This window comes from Cyprinodon tularosa, unplaced genomic scaffold (assembly GCF_016077235.1).
Source record: "Cyprinodon tularosa strain WSP-4 unplaced genomic scaffold, ASM1607723v1 ctg56, whole genome shotgun sequence".
NCBI lineage: Eukaryota > Metazoa > Chordata > Actinopteri > Cyprinodontiformes > Cyprinodontidae > Cyprinodon > Cyprinodon tularosa.
Window position 1 is genome coordinate 1135135 of NW_024039296.1, and position 26179 is coordinate 1161313.

Here is a 26179-nt window from a genome sequence, read left to right on the forward strand (position 1 = left end):
TGTAAATAATTTTTGTGTTTATCTCTACCAGATATCCACATATCCAGTTTTAACTGTACTTTACAGCTTATCTGTAACAATGAAATTACCTCCTATTCAGACCAAAACTACATCACATTTTATATTTGAATTTTGTAAAAAATGTCTTCTTTATCATACCAATACAGATGTAGTTTTTATTGATTTGATAAAACATAATCTCTACCAAAGAGCTTTTGAAAGTACAGCACCTTAAAAATCTTTTTAAAATGTTCTCATTATAAAAAAAAGATAATCATCTGTATCTTATTTCAAAGTTTTATGACAAAACATTGTACATAATTATAAAACGGGAGTTAATGGATTTAAAAAATTTTTTTTTATGAATAAATCAAAAATATATTCTGTGCATCTATACTCAGGATGTTGGAGACAGGGACCAATTTTTCACAGACTCCAAATAGGGAGTGCTAAATTACATGTACAATTTTGTATAGTAAAATGATGCAGAATTTTTTGGGCTGACATTTTTTTACATAATGAGACTCCATTTATGATTTGATTTTTTTTTATTTTTAAAAACACAATTCAATAAAAAAAAAAAATCTAAAATAAATTTGCAGCCAGTGCATTTTCTTTGCACTGGAAATTTGACAAGATAGCTCTGAGATGAAAACTGCAAATGTCAACATAAGCTGAGTTACTCCAGGCTCCCTATCCAGTAATGCTGCATGAAAATAAAATCCAGTAAAAAGTATAAAGTAAGAGGAATTGTTAACATATGAGAAATACTGTAATACTGAAGCAGTTCTCTCCCTCATAAGATTCACTCTTTGTTCATAATGTTTCCTAAAAAAGGAACTCCAATATAAGAAAAGGCTGTCCACCTTCTGGTTGATTTTTAATTCAGTATGGTTCTATGCTGGCATGAACGCAGCCTAAGCAAACATTTTATAGCTAAACAAATATGCCTTTACTCTATTAAACTTCCCATTAGTGTTTAATGGGAAGTCTATCCAGTGTCTTTTTGTCTCCCTCCAGCAAATTGTTCCCACTTTCATTCGTGTCTTTGTTTCTCTGTTGCTTTCTCTCACCCCTTAAGCAAACCTAAACATTTTGTTTCATACAACTCAAATGCTTTTTCCTTCCACCAGATCGTGAGCTTCAAAAAATGCATAACATGCTGAACTGTCTCAACCCAACAGCAGACCCTATCTTATGCTTATATTTCACTTTTTTTCCCACTATCTGCTATTTATCTAAATGCACCTACTTTTGTCATGTAGATTTTAACGTAAAAAAAGAAAAACATACATTCATTTACTTAGGGAAGTTGCATTCCCAAGTTTTGCTACCAGGTGTACTAAGACAGGAAAAAAAAAGTCACACTTCAGCTGTATAAAAAAGCCGTTCTGCTTTCAAATGCATTTTCAGAAAAACATGTAGAAACAAATTACTGTTTGATTTTTTCAACTTGTAAGCGTTTTCCACAGCACTTTGTATATTCTGGCCCATGTAGTCTTGAAAATTGACACTTTAAACTCCTACATAATGCAATATGGAGCTCTGTTGTTAAGATGTCAGTGTCTAGCGCTCTGTATAATTTGGTTGCTTCTTTTCATGGCAGCCATGCATTCAGTAAAAACTGCTGCTGAGGACAAATTTTGCCCTTGGTCTTGTGTGTCATGTTGACACATCAGTCATATTGAACTCGAAACGGTCCAACAGGCTTAGTATGTGTAAGCTTGAGTGCTATAGAAGGAAAAAATGAAAGGATGTTTAAAAATATGGTAGACCCACAATACATAAGAAGACTTTGTAGATAAGTCAAAAAACTTTTTTTGTGGGCTTTTCTTAGAGGCCTTGACACATTAGGCACTGTATTTTATTCCAGATAGGCTGCTCTTTACAATTTATTTGGCTGGGGATTTCTGATAGACATTCATGCAGTGAATGAAGGCTTTGGTTGGGAAAATATTCCTCAGGTTTTTTTTTTAAGCAGGTGGTTTATTGTTGTTTCACCAGCAGACTAAATCCGGAATCCTCTATATCATTGAATGGCATGTGTGTTCTCATTCTTCTATAAAGGCCAAATCTCAGATGTGCCTGAGTAATACTCACCCATTTGATTGATTCCCTTATCTGACCCCTTCATCCACGCAGCTCCTCCATACCTACCATTAGCCTTGCCCATTATTTGAGGTAGATGTTTTTGTAGATATCCATTTGTCCTGTACTCTTCATTTTTAGATGATGGATTGATGTTGCATTGCATTTGGTATCAGAATTCTTATTTGCAAAATTTGATACATTCAAAATTAGCATTATTTTTCTGTTGCGGGGGCTGAATGGTGGAACAGTTTGTAGGACAGTTGCCTTGCAGCAAAAAGGATCTGGGGTTGATTCCTGGCACAGGGTCTTTCTGCATGGAGTAGACATGTTCTCACCAGGTACTTTGACTTCCTCCCACAGTCCAAAAACAAGACAGGTTTATTGGCTTTTCAAATTTGTCCTATAAGCATTGTTTGTCTATAAGCATGGTTGTATGTTTGTCTACTTCTCTGTGATGGCCTGATACCGTGTTCAGGGTGTGCCCTGCCTTTTACACATATTCATGGCGTAGAGGCCTGAGAAGAAGAATGTCTGGGGAAAAAAAAATAATCTTAAAGACGGCAATGCAGGAGGTCTGGATGCTGGTGGCAAAGCAGGAACTCTGGAGTCAAGTGGAGAACAGCCCAAGAGACTTTCAGTGGAAGTCGGGTGGTCAGCCAGGGGATATGAAGAACCAGTTGGAAGCATTTACGCGAGGTATCGAGAACCTGTATGGTACATTGTCAAGGGATATAGAGAGCCCACAGAGGAACTTTGTATCTAGGGTAGTTGAATATACAAACTTGTTTTGACATACAGATCGGCAATCGCTATTTTTATCCTTGTAATAAGAAGTAATTATTCAAAAATGAGATACCTAACAAATAAATCGAGAGTCCCACATGATGCTTAGTTTCAGCCTGCAAAATTAACTTGATATACAATTTTGCCTTGAGATGTGACCAAATTATACACTTTTTCCTTTAAATAATATACATGGTCTGATGTAGGCTGTCTATATTGTGGACCCATCTTGATGGCCTATGACGTGTTTAAAGGCCTCTGTCACTGTCATTTAGCCTTCACTTTCACATGACTGGTGAATGCTGTGGACCATATATTTCTGGTTGTATAACATAAGGGAAGCTAATATGATATGGCATCAAACGATAACACAGACCGTCATCACACTCTTGGTTAAATAAAAGGACAATTAATGACATTTTGTGAAGGCATGCAAACTAAACTGTTTTATGTCAGAAAACAAATCCAAATTTAAAGGAACAACGCACATCCCCAAAGGCATTATTACGATGACACACTGATCTTTGTCAAGCTTTGCTGCCAATGATGCATTAGTGGGTCACTCACTGCTGCTGTTAAGAAGGGGAATTATGGAGGAAAATTAAAGGAAAGCAAATAAAGACTTTGAGTTTAAATGACTGCAAAGAAATTAGACTTTTATCTTGCAGCCGAATCTTTTTGGAAACTCTTGAAAGCAGACTTTAGTTCAATGAGTAGGCCTTCTATTCATGCTCTCCATCAAAAGCTTGACTGTACTACCCCTGGCTGCTGCTCTATCATTATATAACTCGGATAAGAGTGGCTACTGTTATAAAAGTAAAGGCTTATTGCTAAAGGACCAAGGAGCTTAACATAAACAGAAAATCAAAACTAAAACTCATTAACTGCAAGCAATACAACAACCCATAATCAAACAATGGCATCAGCAGTGTTCAGTACCATTTTTCCACTAGACTGTTGAAAGTATGACTTTATCCCATGGAAGAGCTGTTCACATTTCTGCCATTTTGGCAAGCAAACTATAAGATAATACGACTTGCATGATGAGTTTAAGTCCCCAGATTTTTATGTGACTCATACACTCTGTCCAATTAATGACAGACAGAATAGTGTTTCTGTGTAAAAGCAGTCAGTCACTCATGCATTGAGTAACATTGCCACTTTGTGCTAATCTTAAATAAAACTCTTGACTACAAATAAAGGAAAGCACCGCTGATTGTATGACCATAGAGGCTGACTTCCAAAGGTGAGAAAAAAAGAATTTTAAAAGAGCCAATACTGTCAGCAATGTTCAATCATATTTCAGTCATGTAGTTCCTTAAAAAAAGCATTTTTTTAAATTATTATGAAGACATTTTTAAAGAGCAATTTTTCAACAAAACTGTTTCATAATAGTGCTTCTTGCTTGCATCCACAGACAGCCATTCTTTATGAGGAAACCTGATATACATTAAACAGAAAATTTACTTATTCTTTCTAAGAAGGTTGCCTGTTTTTCTTTGGATCCAAGTTCTCTGGAGTTGTATAGTTTTCGTGTTTGGCTCTGCAGTCATGTGCATTAAGGTGTGAGGATGAAGTGCCACAGCCTTTCAAGCTGAAAAGCAACTTGCGCAACTCTTTACTGGGTGGAGCAGAGCTGATCTAAGTTGGAGCAGAAATCTGTAAAGCCTTTGGCGGCCCATAACCAAGCCACCATTAATTATCACTAATGAGTTAAGCATGAGTGACCTGATGAAGATGATGAACCGCTCTGATCAGAGAGAAGCATGGGTTGCAACTCTGTGATGGGTTATGTGAGGGGATGTGGCTGGGCTGGTTGGAAGGGTGTAGCAGCATGAATGCATTTTGATGGTGTATAAATAATTACTGAGGGGAGAAGCTTCACTAAGAGGAATTAGAGGAGGGAGGAATTCTGTACAAGTGCTAGTTTCCATCTTTATGGCACCATTTAGATTAATTAAGAAACCTGAGTGTATGCGACTTAAGTATGGTGCCCTGTGGAATATTTGTATTTTTGAGCGACCTCCCTGTTTATATTTGTGCTTTTAAGACTTTAAGATGAACCACACCCCAAAAACTAAGATTGAAAGCTGAATTACTTATGGTTTGTTTTAACACTGTTTCTTTCATATTCTCAGAATGTGCTGGATATGGCATTTTCAACTCAAAGCAGGAAGAGGAAAAAAAATTACAGTATGTGCTGGTATTTGCACAAAACATTTCTGAGTGTGGAGAGAGCTGTGCTTCACTGTGGTGTATATACTGTTTATTTTATTTTTGTATCTTTGAATCTGAAATGTAGCTTTCCATACCAGCGAAACTTCTCCCCCACCTTTGCATCTTACAGCAAAGTTAGTGCACCTGGAACTGCTTGGGGAGAGGTTGAGGAAAATACACAAGGGAATTCTGAGGAGTAAGAGGGAAACCCGGTCTGCCTGACTCCCTGTGGCCTACTGATTTCAGCTGCCAGACATATTTATCTTTGCTCAGTTTGGGTATAGGACAAAGTTTTGACATTACATCATAGGGTTATAACCTCAGATCAACAGAAGTAAAGAAACATTGCATATTGCTATTTATTTTATAATGTGTAAGAAATAAGCTCTTTTTAAAGCTTTACTGTTTAAAGCAGTGGCGGCCGGGGGAGTTTTCTCCAGGGAGATCTATAAGTTCCAAATAGACGTATAAAAGAATATTATAAAAACACTTTATAAAAACAAAACATAATTTCATGTTTTACTTTTTGTATATAAATTTTGCCGTTGTGAGGTTTTGTGAAGCCAAATCTGTGTTTTGAATGGTCCGTTATTGTCATAAACCTAAAAACTAATGTACCAGTTTAATAATGGAGAAACTATTAGTCAGCTTTATATATTTTTTTTATATATAAAAACTATTTATTTTCTGAGAACTTGTTTATTTAACAGCAACTATGAAAATTGACAAATATCTAGAAAAAGTACACTATACTATATTATTTTCCATGTGAATCCCAGATTGTTCATGCTTCTTTGCCTTTCCTAAAACGTGCTTCAAATTACTCCTACCTGTATTTATCCATGCTGGGTCAGATCCTGACATTTGAAAAAGGAGGCAGGCAGTCAAGGCAACAGAAGAAAGCCTTAGCCTTGCTGCATGCAGTTAGTCAAGCCTTGTAGCTAAACCAGGTCCTGGAAAAAGAGTATCGTTTCCATCTGTTTTTGGACTGCTGATTAATTTTGTTCTCCGGCTGATCAGGTCCAAAAGCTTTCACCTTCAGCTTCTCTTGGTATGTTTGCTTTAAGGGATTTTACTAACACGACTGGGCCTGTCAATCACCCGCACAACAACTGCTCTCGTGTGCCCAGAGCTCTCCTATAGCCAAAGAGTTTTGCGCCCTAGGGCGGAAATATGCCACCAATCCGATGAGAAAGGAAACAGCTTTACTCATCATTAAAGATTAAATATGTATCTTGCACATCTAAAAAATATTTATAAATATACTTCGAAACATTTTAATGTTATAATTTAATTTAATTTCTTTTTTTATTATGTCTTAATGGGTTTGGTGGCGCCCTAGTGCCCTCTATTGGCCAGCCGCCAGGGGTTTAAAGGTATTTAGAGATGCAATGATTCACATTTGTTTCACTTCTAATCTGATCCTGATCCCAGAATTTGGGTATCTTCCTATACCGATACTTTTCCGATACCAGTGTACTTTTTGTTTTAAGGTTGTTCTCATCAAATTGTTAATTTGACAAGATGTTTAACCTAACTTTATTCCAACTTTTTCTGAATTTTTTTTAATTATACTTTTATGATTTTACCATCTTAATTGTAGCAATTCAAGATATTTAAACCACATGTAAAGTGAAATATAAAACCAAATTATTTTTATCATTTTGTAAAGGTACATTCAAACCGAATCTGATGCTTTGTCTGCCCAGTGGGCTCCTCTTATCTGCCGCTGTGGTACCTTAGCTCCAGAAGGTGGTACAGCTGGCCTCCTTGTCCTGGTTCTGGTGCTCTCTTTGCAGATGTTCTTGCACTGATTTCCTGCTGCTCCTCTCTGAGCTCCAGAATGCCTTCTCACCTTACCGGTATTTTCTCAGTGATTTGTCCCCCAACATGCGACAGCAGGGCCTAAAACTGGGTCACAGATAGGTGGAGTCTCTACTGAAAACGACAGTCAGTGTTAAGTGTAAACATTCACAGTAACTTGGATTTCCTCACTAGAGAACGGTTTCTTCTTGAAAGCTGGAGGAAACTCGGCTGTTTTCCAGAAAACCTCTCAGCCAGCTAGCAGAGCAGCCAACAGAGAGACTGAAGACTTTCCAGCAGAAAATATTACAGCAGAAACATAGCTTATAGATCGGAAATTTACCCGGATTTGAACAGAATTTTCCGATCTGTAAAACACATTGATATCAGAGCCCTTTACCAATACTAGAAGAGATCGCCTCCATCTCTGGAAAGAGAGATGGGGGGCGTTTTTTTTCTGCTGTCATATTATTCATGATGTTCGTTATGTTTTAAATTATTTTAGCTTAATTTTACTCAAACTTCAAATGGTTTTCTCTTGTCCAAGTTAGTTTGGTTATATGAAAAAAAGGTAGGTCAAGAAGCCTTTCTTGCTCAGCCAGGTTCTCATGGGTTTTAGATAAACTTCTTGGGTCATTCACTTATGGACATCTATGCTCTGCTTTTTATAGTTCCCAAAATTTAACTATAAAGTAACAGTGAATTAACATAGGGTTTTGAATTTACTAGGTCCTCATCTTGATCACTGTATTAACATTCCATATTTGTTAAGATTGGCTTAAATACCCTAATCTGTTTGATAAACTGTTATCTTTCCATTATTCTTTAGATTTGTTCATCTCTTTTACTAACTTACTGCGATAGAACATCTGTCCTTGACAGTATAGAAAAATTACAGTGGTGATAGATTAATAGAATCACACTTCGAAAATCCATACTGTCCCTTGAAGGTGTTCAAAGTGAAGACTTTAATCATTGTGCTACGAGAGTGCACAGCTGATTTATTTAGTGATAATGTGACTTGCAAATTACCGTTGGGCTGATGTTGAGTTTGAAGTCTAAATGCAATCATTCACTCACCAATCTTTACAAAGTGGGCTTTGTTTTCTCCTGACTATGCACATTTTCCATTTAGAGCAAAACGATTGAGGTTTTGTGCACTGATGAAAGTTGAAAGATTACACACCCGATATGAGAGTCGTCTCATCAGGAAAATGGCAGAAATATCTGCTTACAGGAGCCCTAGGCAGTATGAGACATTGTTCGGAGGACTGGGATGGGGATGGTTAAGGAGCAACTGGGAGCAGATCTCAGCCTGAGGCCTCATCATTCTCTGCCAGGCATGGCCCACCTCTAGTGGATGTATTTGCTGTGTGAGGCCACTTTGCAAAGTCAGAATGATTGATTGCAAGAGGTATGTTAAACAATTATGGGGCACTTTGGAGCTCTGTGTCCCATGAATTGATGATTTCCTGACATGTAGCAACTCTGGGAAGAATTATGGATCATCTTTTTGGTAAGAGAGACTGAAAAGCTTCTTAAGCTTCTTTTTGAAGTTAATGCTAACAATATAAGTTGGAAGAGAGCTTTCTGACTGCATGGACTCTGAGCTGTACTTGCCTTATCCACTTGTCATGCAGTTTAAAAGTTGAGGCTTACAGAATATGATTACACACATTTGCGCGCATACGCAGGTTGGGGAAAACCAAATTTAACTGAATATAAACAGGAGTTAAGTAATGACATCATCACACAGACATTTTTATAGTGCAACACGTTTTATCTTGCAGTTGAATAAAAACATAATGATCTGCTTACTGTGTGCAATAAAGTTTTTAAAGGAATAGTACACCCAAAACATGATTAGCCTTCATTTTCTACTCACCCCCATGCTGAACAACACTCTGGAGTACTTTTTTGATATCTCAAATGCATCTGGAGATCTGGGAGGCTTCTTGCTGTCTGCTGACATTAAAATAATGGAGGTCCATAGCGCCCGAGGCAGAAAGGTCCATAAAAGTCCACAAAAAACGTGTCAATATTCCTCCATACTGCTCGTCCAATGTATTCCAAGTGTCCTGTGTGGGTACCGTTCATAATTTACTCGAAACGAAATCATTTAGAATGTTTTTAGAGCATAAACAGTAGTGTATAGGATTTCCTAAAAGCGCGCGCCTGTGAGTTCACGAGCCTACAGAAACTGCGGCAGACCAGACCAGATGAAAGTGCGCATTCAGCGTCTGCTCTGCCGATAATGCAAGCATAGAGGAAGAAATGTGCTGTTTACCTGTGCAAAGAAAGAAACAATGAAAGAAAAATGTCTGAGGACTTCAGTGTTGAGGAAGAGCATGAGTTCTTTGCCGAGCTGAATGCGCACTTTCGTCTGGTTTGGTCTTCCGCGGTTTCCGTAGACTCGTGAACGCGCTTTTAGGAAATCCTATACACTACTGTTTATGCTCTAAAAACATTCTAAATGACTTCGTTTCGAGTAAATTATGGACGCTACCCACTCAGGACACTTGGAATACATTGGACGAGCAGTATGGAGGAATATTGAAACGTTTTTTGTGGACTTTTATGGACCTTTCTGCCTCGGGCGCCATAGACCTCCATTATTTGAATGTCAGCAGACAGCAAGAAGCCTCCCAGATCTCCAGATGCATTTGAGATATCAAAAAAGTACTCCAGAGTGTTGTTCAGCATGGGGGTGAGTAAAAAATGAAGGCTAATCATGTTTTGGGTGTACTATTCCTTTAATAGAAAATGCAAAGAGAGTAAAAGGCATGCCATAGGTTAGCACTGCAGTGACGCACAACATGCAGGGGTCTTGTCTATCTACTTTGATGGCAGCATTTATTAAATTCCTACTGCATGCTTGCAGGCCAGGGACTTAAAGGAGGAGAAAAGAGGAAATTAGATTTTGTAGCTTGCAGTTTTGATGATGATGATGATGATGATGATGATGATGATGATGATGATGATGGTAATTTGTTCTGGATTTCATAAGTAAATATTTGTAATAGCTTAAAAAGTTTTATTATTGAAATTAAATTATGAAAGGCAACCCATAAACATAAAGCTGGATACAGTTTAAAACTTCATACATTTAAAGACTGAGGTAAAAATATAGGGTTGATTTATTACTGTACTGTCTATAGAAAATATTCTACAGAAAACATAGTAAAATGCATATAGGACCCAATCATTTTGGTTTAAGGGTGGATAACAACTCACCTGCTGGAGCCTATTTCCTGTTTGTTTTTTAATTAACCGTATATCATGATAGCATAAAGAGCTGGCAATGTGAGGATGTACAGAATGTGGTGTGCTCAAAGGCTAATCAGATCCAGACATCCCTGCAACAATTACATGACATTTTTATATTACTAGGCCACAGCTGTAAGCAGATATTTACATATGACATATAGCCTATAACATCTATCAATTTTCCGTCAAGCTTATCCCAAGCGGGGTAGCAAGGGGTGCTGGGGCCTACCTCCAGCTCACTACATGTGAGAGGCGGGGTACATCCTGGACAGTCTATCGCAGGGACATATATAAAAAACACATATAATATTGTATCTCTTACTACAAAATGTTTAATCATTCTTTACTTCTCCTTGATCAGCTGAGATCTTTTATCTCAGATTTATATGCATACATAAAGGTGATAGAAAAGAAACATAGTATTGCTGTAGTAAAATACACATATATATATATATATATATATATATATATATATATATATATATATATATATATATATATATATATATATATATATATATATATATATATATATATAAAACTCACAGACTTCTTGTGAGCACCTGGAGTGAGTGAGAAAAATGATTTTTTCTCTTTGGTCTGTCTGTAAGACAAGATACCACTGTGAAGAAACAATGATCATAAGCTTAATCGTCGAAAATTTCATTCAGACATAACCTTTACCCTATATAGGATTCACTAAATGATGGATTGCAAAGTCTAATGTCATCAGGCTTCACTGCTCCTTATGTACATTGTCTTGTGTAATGCTTTTCCCAGAATGCATTGAATCATCCTCATTGGTCTTCCTTGCAAGTGTGTTTTCTGTTGCATGTTTCATCTGATACTTTTATCAGAAAAGCCATTTTCCTAAGTTCATTAAAAATGGGACAAATTATAATGAATAAAGTGTGTTGGGGGCAGGGAGTGTGTTGCCATTCCAATGTATTTTAAAAACCTTATTTTGCAAACACATCCTTAAGTACGATTAAGAGAGATCCAGAGCTGTGGTTTCACCTGACAGGAACAGCGAACACTATAGAGACCCCTCTTCCAAACTTAAATGCAGTTATAGAGATAAAAACACAGTAAAACGCAAAACTAAACATTCAGTCATGCACAGCTTGTAGAGGAGGCATTAACTGTACTTTGGTGGCCTTAAGAACTCTCAGGTCGTCTTACGTCCCTTGCTTTATATTTTAATATTTGTGGAAATCTGATGTCCAGGAGCATTTTTTTTTTTTTACTGAAAACCTTACGCACAACTTAAAAATGATGGCAATTCTTAAAATGACCCTGAGGAAAATGTCTCTGAGCAGAAAGTCTCATTCTATAAAATTTGTCATATCCTTTAATTACCCCAGCGCCCTTGGTACTAAATGAGCAATTACTTGAGAGTATTCTTGCATTCAGCATTATGCCTGCATATCTCTGAGGTTACACAACTTCCTGTAATTTCCAGGGTGACCTCCAGCAACAATATCCATGTTTTGCTCTAATGCAAAAAAAAAAAAAAAAAGAAACAAAAAGAAAAAACCTTCTTATCTGTATCTTGTTACTGGTGGTAGCTGCAGGAATGTAAATATTGTAGAGTTATTCCTCAGACACCACCATGAGCTCCCAGAGAAGCATCGTAGGATGAGCAGAGAGATTACGGCTCAGTGACTTCTCCTTGCTGCTGATGATTGCCAGTATACTCTTGAAAGCGTCCTGCGGGAAGTGTGCAACTCACGGATATTACACGCAGACTTATTACCCTTGACAGAAGAAATGAGATGAAAAGAGGAAAATAATAGAAAGAGCTAGCCCCTTAGGGTGAAATAGCACACAGCCTTCAGGGAAGCTGGTTTTGATTGGACAAGATTACATAAGTTCACTAGTTGCCTTGTTGTGCATCAGTCACCCGTCACAAGATGTCACTGCATCTGTGTTTGTGTGTGTTGTTGACTTGTGGTAATGCATCTTGGTTTGCTCTAGACCTAAACACAGTTGCTTCCTTTTTTATCCCATGTCCTCATTTCATCATCACAACCTCTCATGATGAACAAAAACAAGGACCTTTTAAGGGTTGTGACCCAATGACACCAACTCTATGCCAAATTATTAGAAAGACGAGACACACTCCTTTTTGTGCAATTGGATTGCATTTTCTTTTTTACATAATGTTACTCATTAAAATGTTTTTTTTCAATTCTTTTTGTTCATGTGATTGACTAACACAAAACTAATGTTGAATTATTATACTAGACTGGACAGATAATCCAGACTAGTTTTTAATACATCTAATAATTTTGATTACCTTTTATAACAAATAAAAGTATGTTGTTTTTCATTTTCTAGAAAATGATTTAATTTATTGTCAGGCCGTAAACAAACCATAGTGTATAGAGTGGCAAGTCAGCAGAGAGCAGCTGCCCAGGGTACTGTAGAGCTGCTGACATGAGCTTTCTGAGTTATGTCACATCCCCAGCCAAGCTGACAGCAGAAAAGCAGATGCAGTAATACTTTTATAACCCAAGGGGGGCACCACACAGATAGTTTTTGACACAATAGCGGGATTACAATAAACGGTCAAATGGCCTGTAATTATATAGGGCCTTTCAAATCCAGATACTCCAAAGCACTTTACACCACATATAGTTATTCAGACATTCTGGTAGTTAGTAGTTAGACAATCTATAGTTAGTAAAGACCACATTTTAACTCCCTTTGACTTCCATTGATTTTCAGCCTGACAATAACCTAAACAATAACCTAAACCTAACCTTTACCAATGCGTACCTTACCTAACCTTAAATTCAACCCAATTTCCACCTTAGCCCTAAACCTTACCTTTGGCATAATAGATATAAGATGTATAAGTAAAATGTCCTCTCTTCATAACAACCAGTCCTTGATTTGATGGTCAAATCAGAAAAAATGGTCCTGACTCCGATGGCCAGACAGGAGCACCCACACAGATTATCTACTTGTTTATATCTTGGGAAATATAGACGAAAAAATTTAGGTATTGGTATAAAAATGTCAAGCCTTAAGGACAAGGACTGTGAGTTCACGGGGTACAGGGGAGCCGGGACCTCACCTTGGAGCTAGGCCTGGGTTAGTCTGTGAGTGCCTGGTGGTTGTGTTCCTCCTCATGGGACCATGCCAAAAGGAACAGATGCAAAGAGGATTTGACAACAGTCAGAGAGTTAGGCTTCCTGATCCACGGACATTTAAAGTGACTGTTAGAATTATGATGTGTGAGTCTGTCGAACCCTAATATTACCTCCCTTTTGCGTGTCAGAATTCATGTTTTCAGAGGTAGTTTAGGACAGTTCCTCTGTCAGGATAAAAAGTCATCTACATTTTGCACATGGCAAAGATTTTGGAATGGAAATGGAGTAATATTTTGATATGGCTGGAGCCATGGAGGTCTCTAGGAAATTCCATCATTCTGCTGAGGGACTTCAATGTGCATGCAGGAAATGACCTTAACACCTGAAGGGGTGTCTTTGGGACCCCAGTTCTGAACCCAAATGGTATTTGATTATTGGACTTCTGTTGAAGCTATGCGTTGACAATAATGAACACCGTGTTCATGCATAAGATATCCATCAATGTAATTGGCCCCATTGTTCATCATTCAGGCCAAAGTCACAGAGGTGGTTAGAAGACTCCACTGTGGCAATGCTTTTGAGGTTAATAGGCATTACCCTGTATACCTTAGGTCTATGAATGTTTTTGGGCAGTCGATGCTGACTTGGTGACAAGACCCCTAAACTGGCAGACTGGGTGCATGGTTGCTTCCATATGAAAGGGAACCGGAGGGTGTGTTCTAACTACCGAGGGATCTGCTGGTGAAGATTGTCAGTCATAGTTATTCCATAAAAAGTAAAAAAAAAACACTTCCTTTCACATTTTACACAAAGACAGGTGGTTTGAGAGTGGTTAGAATGAAGCCATCTATGTTAGTTTCAGCTTTTAAAAACCTACAATGCTGCAAGTTGATTCCTTCCCGCTATCATTGCAACCCCCACCCCCATACAGAGATACAGAACATCTCGCCTGTTTAGCCAGACCAATAATTACCCTTAATGCTACAATGTAGCTTGCCACCATCTTGTGTGTGTGTGTTGGGGCGGGGGGTCATATGTATTTGTTACCTTCTTGGGACCATTTTGCTAGGAAAAGGCACTTGCGGGGATGTATGAGGACTTTCGGGGACCACTCAACTGGTACCCAAAAGGAAAAGGGGTTTCTGTTTTTTTAGGTCTAAGGTGTGGATTCTAACCTTGCGTTGCAAGCTGGATTGTCACGAGATCTGAGTTTTCAGTCTCAGAACAAATCCATCTTGAAAGACTCCTGCTAATACGTCCGTCTTGTAACAACCAGTGAGTCGGACCATTGACATGCCAGCAGTGTTTTTTTCGGTGGGACATGTAGGAATGAGGACAATCAGGTGGGCTTTGCTGGGGCATTACAAATATGGCTACACTGCAGAAATCACCCAATCACCACAATTGACTAATTTGGTTTTAGCTAAAATAGCAACAATTTGTTGTTTTTAAAAGGAGCAAAGAGAAGCACTTTGTTCATTTGTAGATGGGAAAGATGTCTGCGCTTTTCTTCCGACAGGATTTGGAAAAAGTTTTATTTATCAGCTTACAACGGCACATCGCCTAATCAGCTCGAAGTGTTTTACTAAACGTCCCTCCTTTTAACGGACAGACTGAATGACAGCCATCCCAGATTGATAATGCAGAGCTCAACTCAGTTCTACACATATCGCTCTGGTTACTACCAGGTTAGTGATCCAGTTTAGGTTAGGAATGTGCCTGAAATGGTTAGACTAAGGGTCAGGGTTATGCCTTATACATCAAAGGAAATCAATGAAAAGTTCATGACATATTGGGTAGTTGTGTGTGTGAATCAACCTGTCGTTTAATTTATTTTTCCAGTAGTAGCAGTGGTTTCTCTTTACAACCAATTGTTCATTATGCTATTTTCAATTTTTAAAGGTAGTCACGCAAACTTAGCTGTGCAACACACAATAGTTTTATTGGCTGAACAGCATCGGTACTTTGCCAGTTTAATGTAGTAGAGCCAAATTAAAGACAACAATATGGGACACAAGAGTTTGTGGACAGCTGTCACAGTTAATTATGTTCTGGGAAATGTTAGGCAGAAAACAAAAATTAAAAGAAAAAAAAAGAATTTTAGAAAATTATTGTGCATATCCTTCCCCTTTCACTGTTTCAGTAAGCTACAGATTGGTTTGTGATGTCTAAATGCCCAAATTTATTGTGATCACTCATAGATGCGGCACAAACAATATGTCTGGATAATCTAATTTAATCAGTACATTTGATTTGGTTGCAGTCTGATGAGCTCAGAGTTCACTTGATCACCTCTTATACTGTTTCAAGCTGGCTTCCCACTCAATCTACTTCCTGCCAGCTGCATCACCAGACATTTTCTGCCCCTCTGTTCACCTGCAGCCACTTGGCTAATCAGCCCACCAATATCTAGATTTTGCTGGTCTTCAGTCAAACTCTGATTCTGTGCTCAGTGATTTTGTCTTTTATTATTTCTTTGGGTATTTTATTTTTTACCCTTGGATGCACTTTTTGATCTGCCTAAATATTTTTTTTCTTAGATTCACAAGCTTTAAACTTTGTGAAAGCCTTTTACCTGAACATTTTTAAAATATTGACATTTAAAAGTTTTATGCTATTTCAAAGTGTTCATTGTTTGCTCTGTATTGTTTAAACACCTTTGAGGAGATCTTTGTAATTCCCTTGATTTATGGCATGCAACTTGAGCTGTCTGTCTTGAACTTATAGAGCAATAGAAGAAAGATTCAGGCTTGATTGATCTGCACTAAAAACCCACATGAAGCAGACATGATACATCTTATTGTAGAGTTATTTTTGTGTTTTAAGCACAACTACTTCCCAATTTATTATTTGCTCATTTTTGACTGTGTGTAGTTCTGGGTGTGTTTTATGTGTGTGTGTGGTTTCGTTTGTGGTGGATCTGGTGTTCACATAACTATACCATCTGCTAGTTTCTTAATTTTAGCAAACATATGCAAGCATGCACATATTTTCTCACAGGAATCATGTTTGTGGATTCCTTCTTTGAATCCCTGTGGCTAAAACAAGACTAAACCATACATCAGACCATACTGCGGTCACCTCCGGAACCCAGACCTAAGTCGTTTCTCTAGATTTACAGTTTCCAGGGGTATTCCAGTTTTTCCTCATTGAAACCCTTTGCTCCCAGTTACAGTTCTTTTTTTCCAACACCTTACCATGCAGTTGTGAGTTACTTTAACTGGGATGAAAGGCATTCTAACACATATAAACTCACGTCACGACTCTGCTTCCTGTTTTCCAGTGTGCTATGTTTCCCTCTATGATCACTTGCTTGGTGTGCATATGGTAGCCATCTGGCCTGGCATAGCAGCGCTGGAGCCTGGAGTGGGCTGCACTACCATGGTCCATGTACAGTAATAATATGATTAACTCCTTCAGCATCAAAAGCATGCTCAACTCAAAATCTGCCGCTATTATGTTTAGTATATGCTTTTTTTTTACGTCCTTGAAACTTCATCTTATTTAATTTATCCTCTCCATTTTTCCATTGATTTGAATACAGGTCTAAAGTCAGATCTCAAATAATCTAATCACAATTTGCCAAGTCGAAATTCCTGCCCATGCTTCTAATCTATGTATGGAGCAGAAAGCAAGAGCTCCAACAGATTTCAAATATGTTTGGGGAAGTGTACTTTCCTGTGTGTCCAACGAAAATAGATTTAAACACAGGGTAGGAGCCGCACTGAGGTCAGTGTTCCTACTCTCCTGCTTCAGTCAACCCTGTGACAAGTCATCCAAACTGCACTCATCTGTTCTTTGACAGACAGACCAAGAACAAAACTTTGAGAACTTAATGTTTTTATATGCCATCTCAATGTTGCCTGCAAGTCAGCACCATTTGAAAAGTTTAGCTGCTTAACAGTATGATATAATTATTGATTTCTTTAATCTCTGAAGGTGATACTAATTTGTGCAGAGATGCATAAAAAACATAGTTTGTGCATAGACTAATTCTTGTGCATAGAGAAAGCATTAGAACCTACAGCAAAATTACAAGATTTGCAATTTCAGATATAAGCGTCCAAAAATGCATTGTCTGTAAAAAAAAAATTCCTCCTGTTTGAAATCTAGTTGGCTTATTATATATTTTCCATCCTCAAAACTGTATTAAATTAGTTACTTCAGATTTCTTTATAGTCTCCTATTTAATTAAATACAATAAAATGGTTCAATGTCCTTTAGAAGTTTATGTTGCCTTCAGATAGAAAATAAAAAAATTCCATAAAAGTTGCATTAGATTTTTTATATAGCACTTTTCAACAACACCAGGAAGACCAAAGAGCTTCACAGAAAGATAAAAACATTGTAAAAAACAAAAATCCTAAGCATGAAACAATGCGTCCTAAGTATTAATAGCCAGTTTGAAAATGACTCTTTAATCTGGACTTAAAAAGGGGTAGATCTTTGAGAACTGCAGAGGGGCAGCCTGTTCCAAAGTTTAGGTGTGGTAACTATTAAGGAACGATCGCCAGTAAAGGTAACCATAAAGGAATGAAAATTAGATTTTTTATTTTTTCCCCAGTATATTTATATAATTTTTGAGTCAAAACAACGTGTGTTGTGGCCAGTAGGCCAACAGTAACTGTATTTCTGTTAATAAGATTCAATTGAAAGCATATTGAAAAATGATCTAACTGCAAAAAACAGTAAGAAACATAAAAGTACCTTTGAAATGAATATTTGACTGTGGTATTGGTGTTAAAAGGAGTAACATTTCCCCTGTTCACTCTGTACCAGACAAAAATAATTGGCAAAAATTTAATATGGATGCTCTCCAAACCTAGGATTGGCCCATCCTGTAGATCACTTGCCCACGCTTGCATATTGCCAGCCTCAGTGAATTCTGGAAAAGTGGCTGATGAAGTGGTCAATGATAAGCAAATCATTTGCCATTTAAATTGAATATCTCATCTCCGACTTTAACTGATCAAACATGAATAAATAGCTAATATATGTGTCCAACTTCCACCAGCGGCTCAGTAGCCTAATTTACTGATTTTACCTTATTGTAAAACTGTCTGATGGTGCATTACATTAACTGAAAAATAGCCAATTCCTTGCCTAGCCAATTAATCTTTTACTGTTATTTTACATCAGGCACTTACACTGTTTAAGACCTGAGGGTGATGTGAAAAAAAACTAGGAGCTATGAATGAAAATTAAACAAATATTTGCTTGTAAACAGCTCTTAAATTTAAGTAATTTAATGAATAAATACATATTTCTTCTTTATTATACAACTTGTAAAAATACTGCCTGTTAAGTTGAAATGAGTTTAAAGTATAAACCAGTAAATCAAAAGGATGTCCTTTGGAGGAAGCTTGTGTTTATTCATTTTTAGTCTTTCTGAAAAGTTGGATGCAAAAATAACCAGTACCATCTATGAATAACCCATTCTGTGGTAGTGAGTACAGAGCAGTCAATAGTATAGTTCTCTCAAGACCTTTATTAATTATTATATCCCAGGTGTCATTGTTTTGTCTCAGGTTTTGACCCACATGCAATATTAAATGCTTAAGTGCTTAGTCTTAGTGTGGAAACCAACCAATTTTAAAGTAACAATTTCTCTGCCAAGAAAGCTGCTCATATATCTTTACACACTTATCTTCTCTTATGGATGGTTTGGAACATTTCACAAAATATTACTTAGAGGGCCTACATATTTAAAATGGTATCTATAATTCTGACACTCTATGGACTAGAAAAAAGTTAGTATTAAATTGGAACCTACACCTACTTCTTGTTTTTTCTTTTTAATCATTGATATTGTTTGTAATTTTTATCATAATGCCCTAAATAAAGAATTTAAATAATGAGAAGTTCTGACTTTCTCAGTTAACTAAAACAATATAACCTAAGCTTGATGAGCATATAAAATAACTTAGAGAAAAAATAACAGTAATTTGTCCTGACAAAGTATGGTCAATATTCAGCTGTCCATCAAGGAGTAAGATAAGTGCACATTTACGGTAGCTACATCTTAATGGAAAGTCCTCATTACTGCTTCTCCAGCGACAGTCTCTTGCCTAAAGGGATCATCTGGTCTTTCTTCTGCAGTGCCACTGAATATTGTATCCTCCACAAGGTTAAAAGCACAGGCTTTCATAAAGAGACTCAGGTGTTTTATTTTAATTCCTCAACTTACAAACATTTTGCAAAGGAAATTCAACACCTGCCACTGCGTCATTATGACTATAATTGGGAAACCACAGGACAATACGTTTCTTGGAAGATGTTTAGTTTTGTGGATCCATGAGGAGGATACTAACCCCGGCATGGTGAGAGAGCTCCATCAGCTCCTCCCTGAGGACAAACTGAGCCTTGCATTAGGAGGCAGAGTCACTGAGTCACCTTGCCTTGGTCCATCCTGATAGCAATCACCACTTCACTGTCAGCTGGGCCTTTCATTCCCTTGAACCAAGGTTAAGGAGGTTGATAGGGAAGAGCTCAAGTGTAAACATATTTATCTACAGAATTACTCAACAACAAAAGGTTTAATTAAGCATTTTTTAACAATTAAAGACAGAAAGATAAGTGCCATGTGTTATAAATGCAGCCAACTGCAATTATTTTCTGATTCATAAAATGCAATCTCTGTTAAAAATGAATTTTTAAAAATTGACTTGGATTTTTTCAAAGTGGGAAATTGCTTTACTCTTTCAAACTATGGCAGCTTCACTGGAAGTTCACCTTGATCATTGGCCTGTTCAATGCCCTCCTACATGAATCTGCAAAATTTAGATATGTACTGTAGAGGAAACAATTTCAATGACTGCAAGATGCTCAGGTTTTTTTTCCTGCTACACAAGCACAAATAATCATACTTTCACCACCGCAATTGGTCTAAAAGGTGTCTGCTGATGTTTAGCATTTAGTTTATGCCAAATGAGGTTCATAAAACCATCTTTATAACTTTCTCTTCCCTCTAAAAGTCATTGTTACACTATATTCTTTTAACATTGCTAACTAAGATGATGCTATCAAGTATGTTTTCTCCTCAAATTTGATCTAAGATGCTAATTATGGTGGTAGAGGGGTTCTGAGCATACATGGTTTGGCTTTGGAGTGAACTTGCATGACATCAATGGATAGTTATGATAAATGGTAATCTGTAAAGCTCAAGCAAGTTTATAATAGAGAACAGAATTTTATAGAGAATATTGAGACTCTTGACAAGGTTTAAAACCTGACACACTGCTTAAAGTTAAAAGGCTGGCAATAAAAAAATAAGACTTCATATTAAAACAAAATTCTCTGTCTCTTTAATTGATGAACTTAATTAACTCATTTAACTTCAAGCTTAGAACCATCTCATCTAATGACAAACAATGGTGAAACAAACGGGGGTTCTGTCCATCCAAAACCATATCTTTAAAATAATTATATTCCCTACATTCTGTATAACAGTCTTTGCAGAATTTTCATTTCCACAACCACCTGCACTGCTTTTGCTCTGTAGCTCTAAACTACTGACCCCTCTTTGTCTGCGCCTTTTTCCATTGGCCACACCAAATACTTACAACTTAAACGTCATTGGTCACTGTATACACTGAGGCAAAATGAAAATGACTGGGGTTGTTTTGTTTTTTTTCCAATAGCAATGCTTTGTTTTTCCAACTGCACCTAAAGGTGAAATTTATACGTATCTTAAAAAAGGTAACTTAGTTGAGTGAATATCATATAGCCTCGTTACATGAAAAACAGACTATAAAATACAAAATAGGTTAGAACTTAGAGGCTATAATATCAAAATAAATAAAGTAAAAATCTTTAAAAAAAAAAAGGCATTTTTAATTTCGGTATATGTCATGGATGCGATAGTTTTTGTAGTTTTGACTCAGCAACATCATTTTAATGACTGTTACTCCTTTTTTGTTATTTTAACTGCCGAAATGCCACTCACACATGATGCTGGAAAGATCTGTACATTATTAAAAATTTTTATATAACAAAAAAGCAGACAGAAAAAATCGAACAATTTGGAATACTCAGATACACAAAGTTGTTTTATGAATATATGCTTGTATAATTGGCAGGACAAATTTTAATGGATCCCACTATAACCACTATCAGTATCTTTCAAGGATTCAACTAGTGAGGATCCAGTAGAGATATTTTTTCTCGATCTGTTTCAGATTCTTTACATATTATCTTTAGATAAATTAACATGCTTGTAATCATATTTTTGCTGTCTTTTTATCTTCCCATCACTGAATTTAGGTACATAGAAAACATTTTTATAAACATAACTTCACAACACTCAGATCTATATGAAAAGATCTTTGACCAATCAGACCGGATTTGTCTGGATATTTTCCGGATATCAGACGGATCCATATACTGTGATCTTATTGTATCTTCCCGAATACCAACCCTTTTTTTTCCCAGTATTTGATGTCTGTTTTAGGCAATGAAACATCATGCTTAGTTCTTGAGTCTTATCTAAACAAGACATTGATTTTGTTGCTTATTTGTTAATAAGCTCAAGGTTAATAATTTCATCATCCATCCATCTTCAAACACGCTTATCCCAAGTGGGGTCGTGAGGGGTGCTGGTGCCTATCTCCACCTGTCAATGGGCGAGAGGCGGGGTACACCCTGGACAGATTGCCAGTCCATCGCAGTTGATGAGGAGTCATGAAGCACTACGACACATTGTCAAACTGTACTGATACCAAGTTGACTGACACCTGCTTGACCTTCAAAACTCCTACATGCAGACAGCCTAAAATGACACTGATTTGATCACCTAGGACTATGATTTCAGTTAAATCAGCCCTTTAAAGCAATCTTTTTATGCATTTTGTTTCTGTACTTGCTTGATAAAATTGAAGAAGCTTCTGTTGCATTCATAAAAAAATTTTTTAATCTCCAGGTGAGAGGCAGGGTACACCCTGGACAGGTCACCAGTCCATCACAGGGCAACACAGAGACAAACAACCATTCACACGCACACCTAAGGGGACTTTAGAGAAGCCAATTAACCTAACAGTCATGTGATCATTAAGTCATGTCAAGCCAGAGTACCCAGAGAGAACCCACACGTGCTCAGGGAGAACATTCAAACTCCATGCAGAAAGACCCCAGCCCAGGAATCGAACCCTGAACCTTCTTGCTGCAAGGCAGCAGTGGTACCCACTGCCACACTGAACACCCCAGTGGATAATTCATTATTTTTTTCACCAATAAAGAAGTTCCTCGCTGGTTTTCTCTTTTAGGGAGTTGTATATTCTACATGTATGTACAAAACTAAAAAAAGCATAAATGTCAATTTCATAACACCTTGTCATAAGCTGACTTTTTCAACTCCTGGTAAGAGGGCATATAAAAAGGGTTAACAAAATGTCATGAGGTATAATTGTTGTTCTTTAAAAAACAGCCATAGATGAGTTTTGAATAAACACCTGCAGTACACCATTGAAACCTAAGAATTGATACCTAAGAATTGTACGCTTAACCTTTAACTTGCTATGTTGTCTCTTATGCTGCAAAGTGACTCATTTGGGAAAATCAAAATAAAATCCTCAGCAAACCCATAAAGATGATGACAGCATTATTTGTGCTTAATGGGAAAGTTCTAGCCTTACAATTACATGAGCTTAAACCCTGATTTATGTAAATCAAATCTTTTGTTTTGACAGTGTTATAGTGTTATTCTTCTTATGATTGTTTAGCAGAGATAAGCAGTGTTTACTGAGAGCTGGTTTAATAAAAGGAATCTCGAGTCCCCGCAATAACTTCCACTACAAATTTTTCCATGATTCCTGGAGCTTATTGCCTGAAGTTTTAAGTTAGCTTTTTAGGCATCTAACTAAAGTCTAAACTTTCTTATGAATTTCTTTATAAGCAGCTGTCCTTGCCTGCAAACTAAATAGAGAAGGTTATATATGCCACAGGCAGTGTGTGCATTAATTTAATAGCACATTATAAAAGTGGGGACAATAAAACCAAAGCTGCTTGGCTCTTACTGATTAGGAGGATAAACAGAAAGAGACACTGCTGAGGAAGAGGTGTCAGTAATGAAACATGTATAAAAAGTCTTACATATTTGGCACAGTTCTGACAATTGTAGAATGGACTTAAAATGATTGCATCATGTCACATCCATTACTCTAGCAGTTTCACACTTAATACAGATACTTTAGCTTTTTTGTTCCTCAGGCTTTCATTATTTCTAGATTATAGTAATTATTTAATACATGTAAATATGTGCTATACTTCTATCTGTAATGAGTCCCTTTACTGTGATTACCCCTAATGAATATTCAGTGTCACTGCATAATGAGGTAAACAGATTTAGGGCCGGATTTATCAAGATCCAATTTTGCGTGCAGTAATTTGCGCTCGCAAACTGGAATTTTGCGCGAGGGGCTGAAGCATGGTTTGCGGGTGATTTAACAAGAGTGATTGCGTAACTGGTGGAAGGTGCAAAACTGTTGGAGACGCCCTATTTAAATGATGGTTTTGCGCGTTTTGTGGTTTGCGGCAAAGTAGTTTGTAGTCTGTACAAACTAGTGCATTAAGAAATTTAAATCTTACAGTGACCCCCAACAAAAAAAATAAATAAGTAAATATATATATATATATATATATATATATATATATATATATATATATATATATATATATATATATATATATATATATATATATATATATATATATATATATATATTTATAAATTGGCAACCTTTATTCCCTAAGGTGGTATGTGCTGCAGTAAAAAAAAAAAAAAAAAACAAAAAAAAAAACAGGTGTTTTGTATTGGCCTGTGACTGTGGATGAGATCCCCGCAGCATTTGGCACGTTGCTCCACAGGCGCAGGGGGAGAACCCCGACCCCGTCGGACAGCACTTCTGAAAAAACGAGATTAGGAGATCCCAGCTCTCGCTGCAACCGTACGCTGGAATGACCCAGATGCAAAAAAGTGCAATGTTGCAAGGAGTTTCGTGATATCTGGTATTGCGTGGGTCCTCCTTGTGCCTGGCTCCAAATCCATTCGGAGTTCCCCCAACAGCTGCAAAATGGCAATGCTGGATAAACTATATGTTTTGATGATCGTTTCCTCATTCATTGCAAAAATATTCACACGGAGTGAAAAAATGCGTTCTCTGCGTCTCCTTGCTTTATTTCCATGTCTCCTTCTTGCGACAATAACCGCTGCCATGTGTGCGCAATTACGCATACAGACCATTTGCACCTTCTTTTGAAACGTGTTAAATATAGAGTCAGATACCGTTAGCAAAATTGCGTTCAAGTTTGATAAATCACTTTGCGAGTGCTAAATTAATATATTTACATGTTCTCCTCCCACAAGACGCACTTTAGCGTGTAAACGCCCCATATTGCATATTCATTGCAGAAAAAGTACTAAATGGATCAGAGGCGCTATTTAGCACGTTTTAAAGACCAAATGCTTTTAGCACGCTGTTGATAGATCAGTTTGTACATTTTTTTAGCGTGCGCAGTGAAATAGCTCACGTTTTAATACACGCAAACCTTTGATAGATCCGGCCCTTACTCTTTTTAAAACCTTGCGGTTTATCAGAGAATGTAATTGAACAATCACCACTATGAAGACCATAAAACAAGGTTTAGAAGAAGTGCACTGCAATATTTAGTCACTAAAGGATATTATAAATTTTGAGCATTGATCAGAGCACAGTATTAAATCTATTTTTTTTTAACTCCCTGTGGATGATCATGTTGCAAAATTGGACTGTAGCATTCAATGTGCTGCATTTTTTTTTATTAATCCCTCATATCAAGAATGCATGTAGTGATAGTGGTAAGGAAATCTCCTACTTAACAGCAAGAGACCTACAGCAAAACCTGGCTGATTGAAATTACATCATTTCACCCATATCTAAGACTTGTGTTGCAGAATATTAAGAATTCATAAAACCCTAAATATAAAAACATCATCTCCATGGTGAAACGTGGTGGTGGTATCATTATGGAATGCTTTTCTACAGCAGGGACAAGGATTTTTTTTAGATTTTAAGGGAAGATGGAGGGAGCTAAAATTAAAGCAAAATCAAAGAATGTCTTCTTTAAGGCCTATTTAAAGAAAAATTATATTTGCAACTTAAAGTGGTTTTAGAAAGTATTGAATCGGTTGGCAATGAGCACAAATGCACATCATTTCTATTTGTTACAAAGGCTTGCAAATAAACTGCATTGATGTGATTGATGATTGATGATTTACTGAATCCATTCTCTTCCACCCTCAGGTGTCCTCAGCCTTCCTGAGGGTCTGACTCTTCATAGGGAGCAGCAGAGAGCAGTGAAGTGCGGAGAGGGTAACTCCTTCACTCAATCTGAGCTCCGTACCATTGAGCAATGCTTACTGGCCACAAGGGTTGGCAGCATTTCTGAACTCAGTAAGTTTTGGATATTTTTATTATTATCTAGCTTATTTGCTAGATATAGTCAGAGCATGTGTGTGTATGACCTAAAAACTCTGATTTTACAAAGGATGTTTGCAATAATGCTTTATATTTTACTCCAAAATATTTTTCTGAACCGATATTCCCTTTCCCTTTCACCCATATTCAACACCTTATATTTGGAAAAGTTAAATTAGAATCATTTTTAATTGCTTTCATATCTTTTTCAAAGTCCAAATTGAGCTAAAAAACCAACAGTTACTCTATATAAAACAAAAAATATAAAGCAGTAAGGATATGCATTGTAATTAAATGCTAACTTTTATATCAAGTGTCAAGCCATACAAACAAAAAATCATTTTTGCTTTTAACATTAATCTTCGATTTTAATTTGGATGCCTGACTTTTTGTCACATAGCACCTTATCACACTTTTTAAATCAGTCGATTTTGTGTCAAGACCCCACAAAGACATCTATTTCAATACCTT

The 26179-nt window shown here is 36.9% G+C and overlaps 1 protein-coding gene across 2 annotated transcripts in view; it reads left to right on the forward strand.

The window, feature by feature from the left end:
* Window positions 1-26179, forward strand: part of btbd11b (BTB (POZ) domain containing 11b) — a 112562-nt gene that overhangs the window by 56969 nt on the left and 29414 nt on the right. For both annotated transcript variants that reach the window (XM_038305565.1, XM_038305566.1), the window contains exon 2: window positions 25535-25684. In XM_038305565.1, the coding sequence (XP_038161493.1) occupies window positions 25535-25684 (150 nt within the window). The remainder of the gene's footprint in view (window positions 1-25534; window positions 25685-26179) is intronic.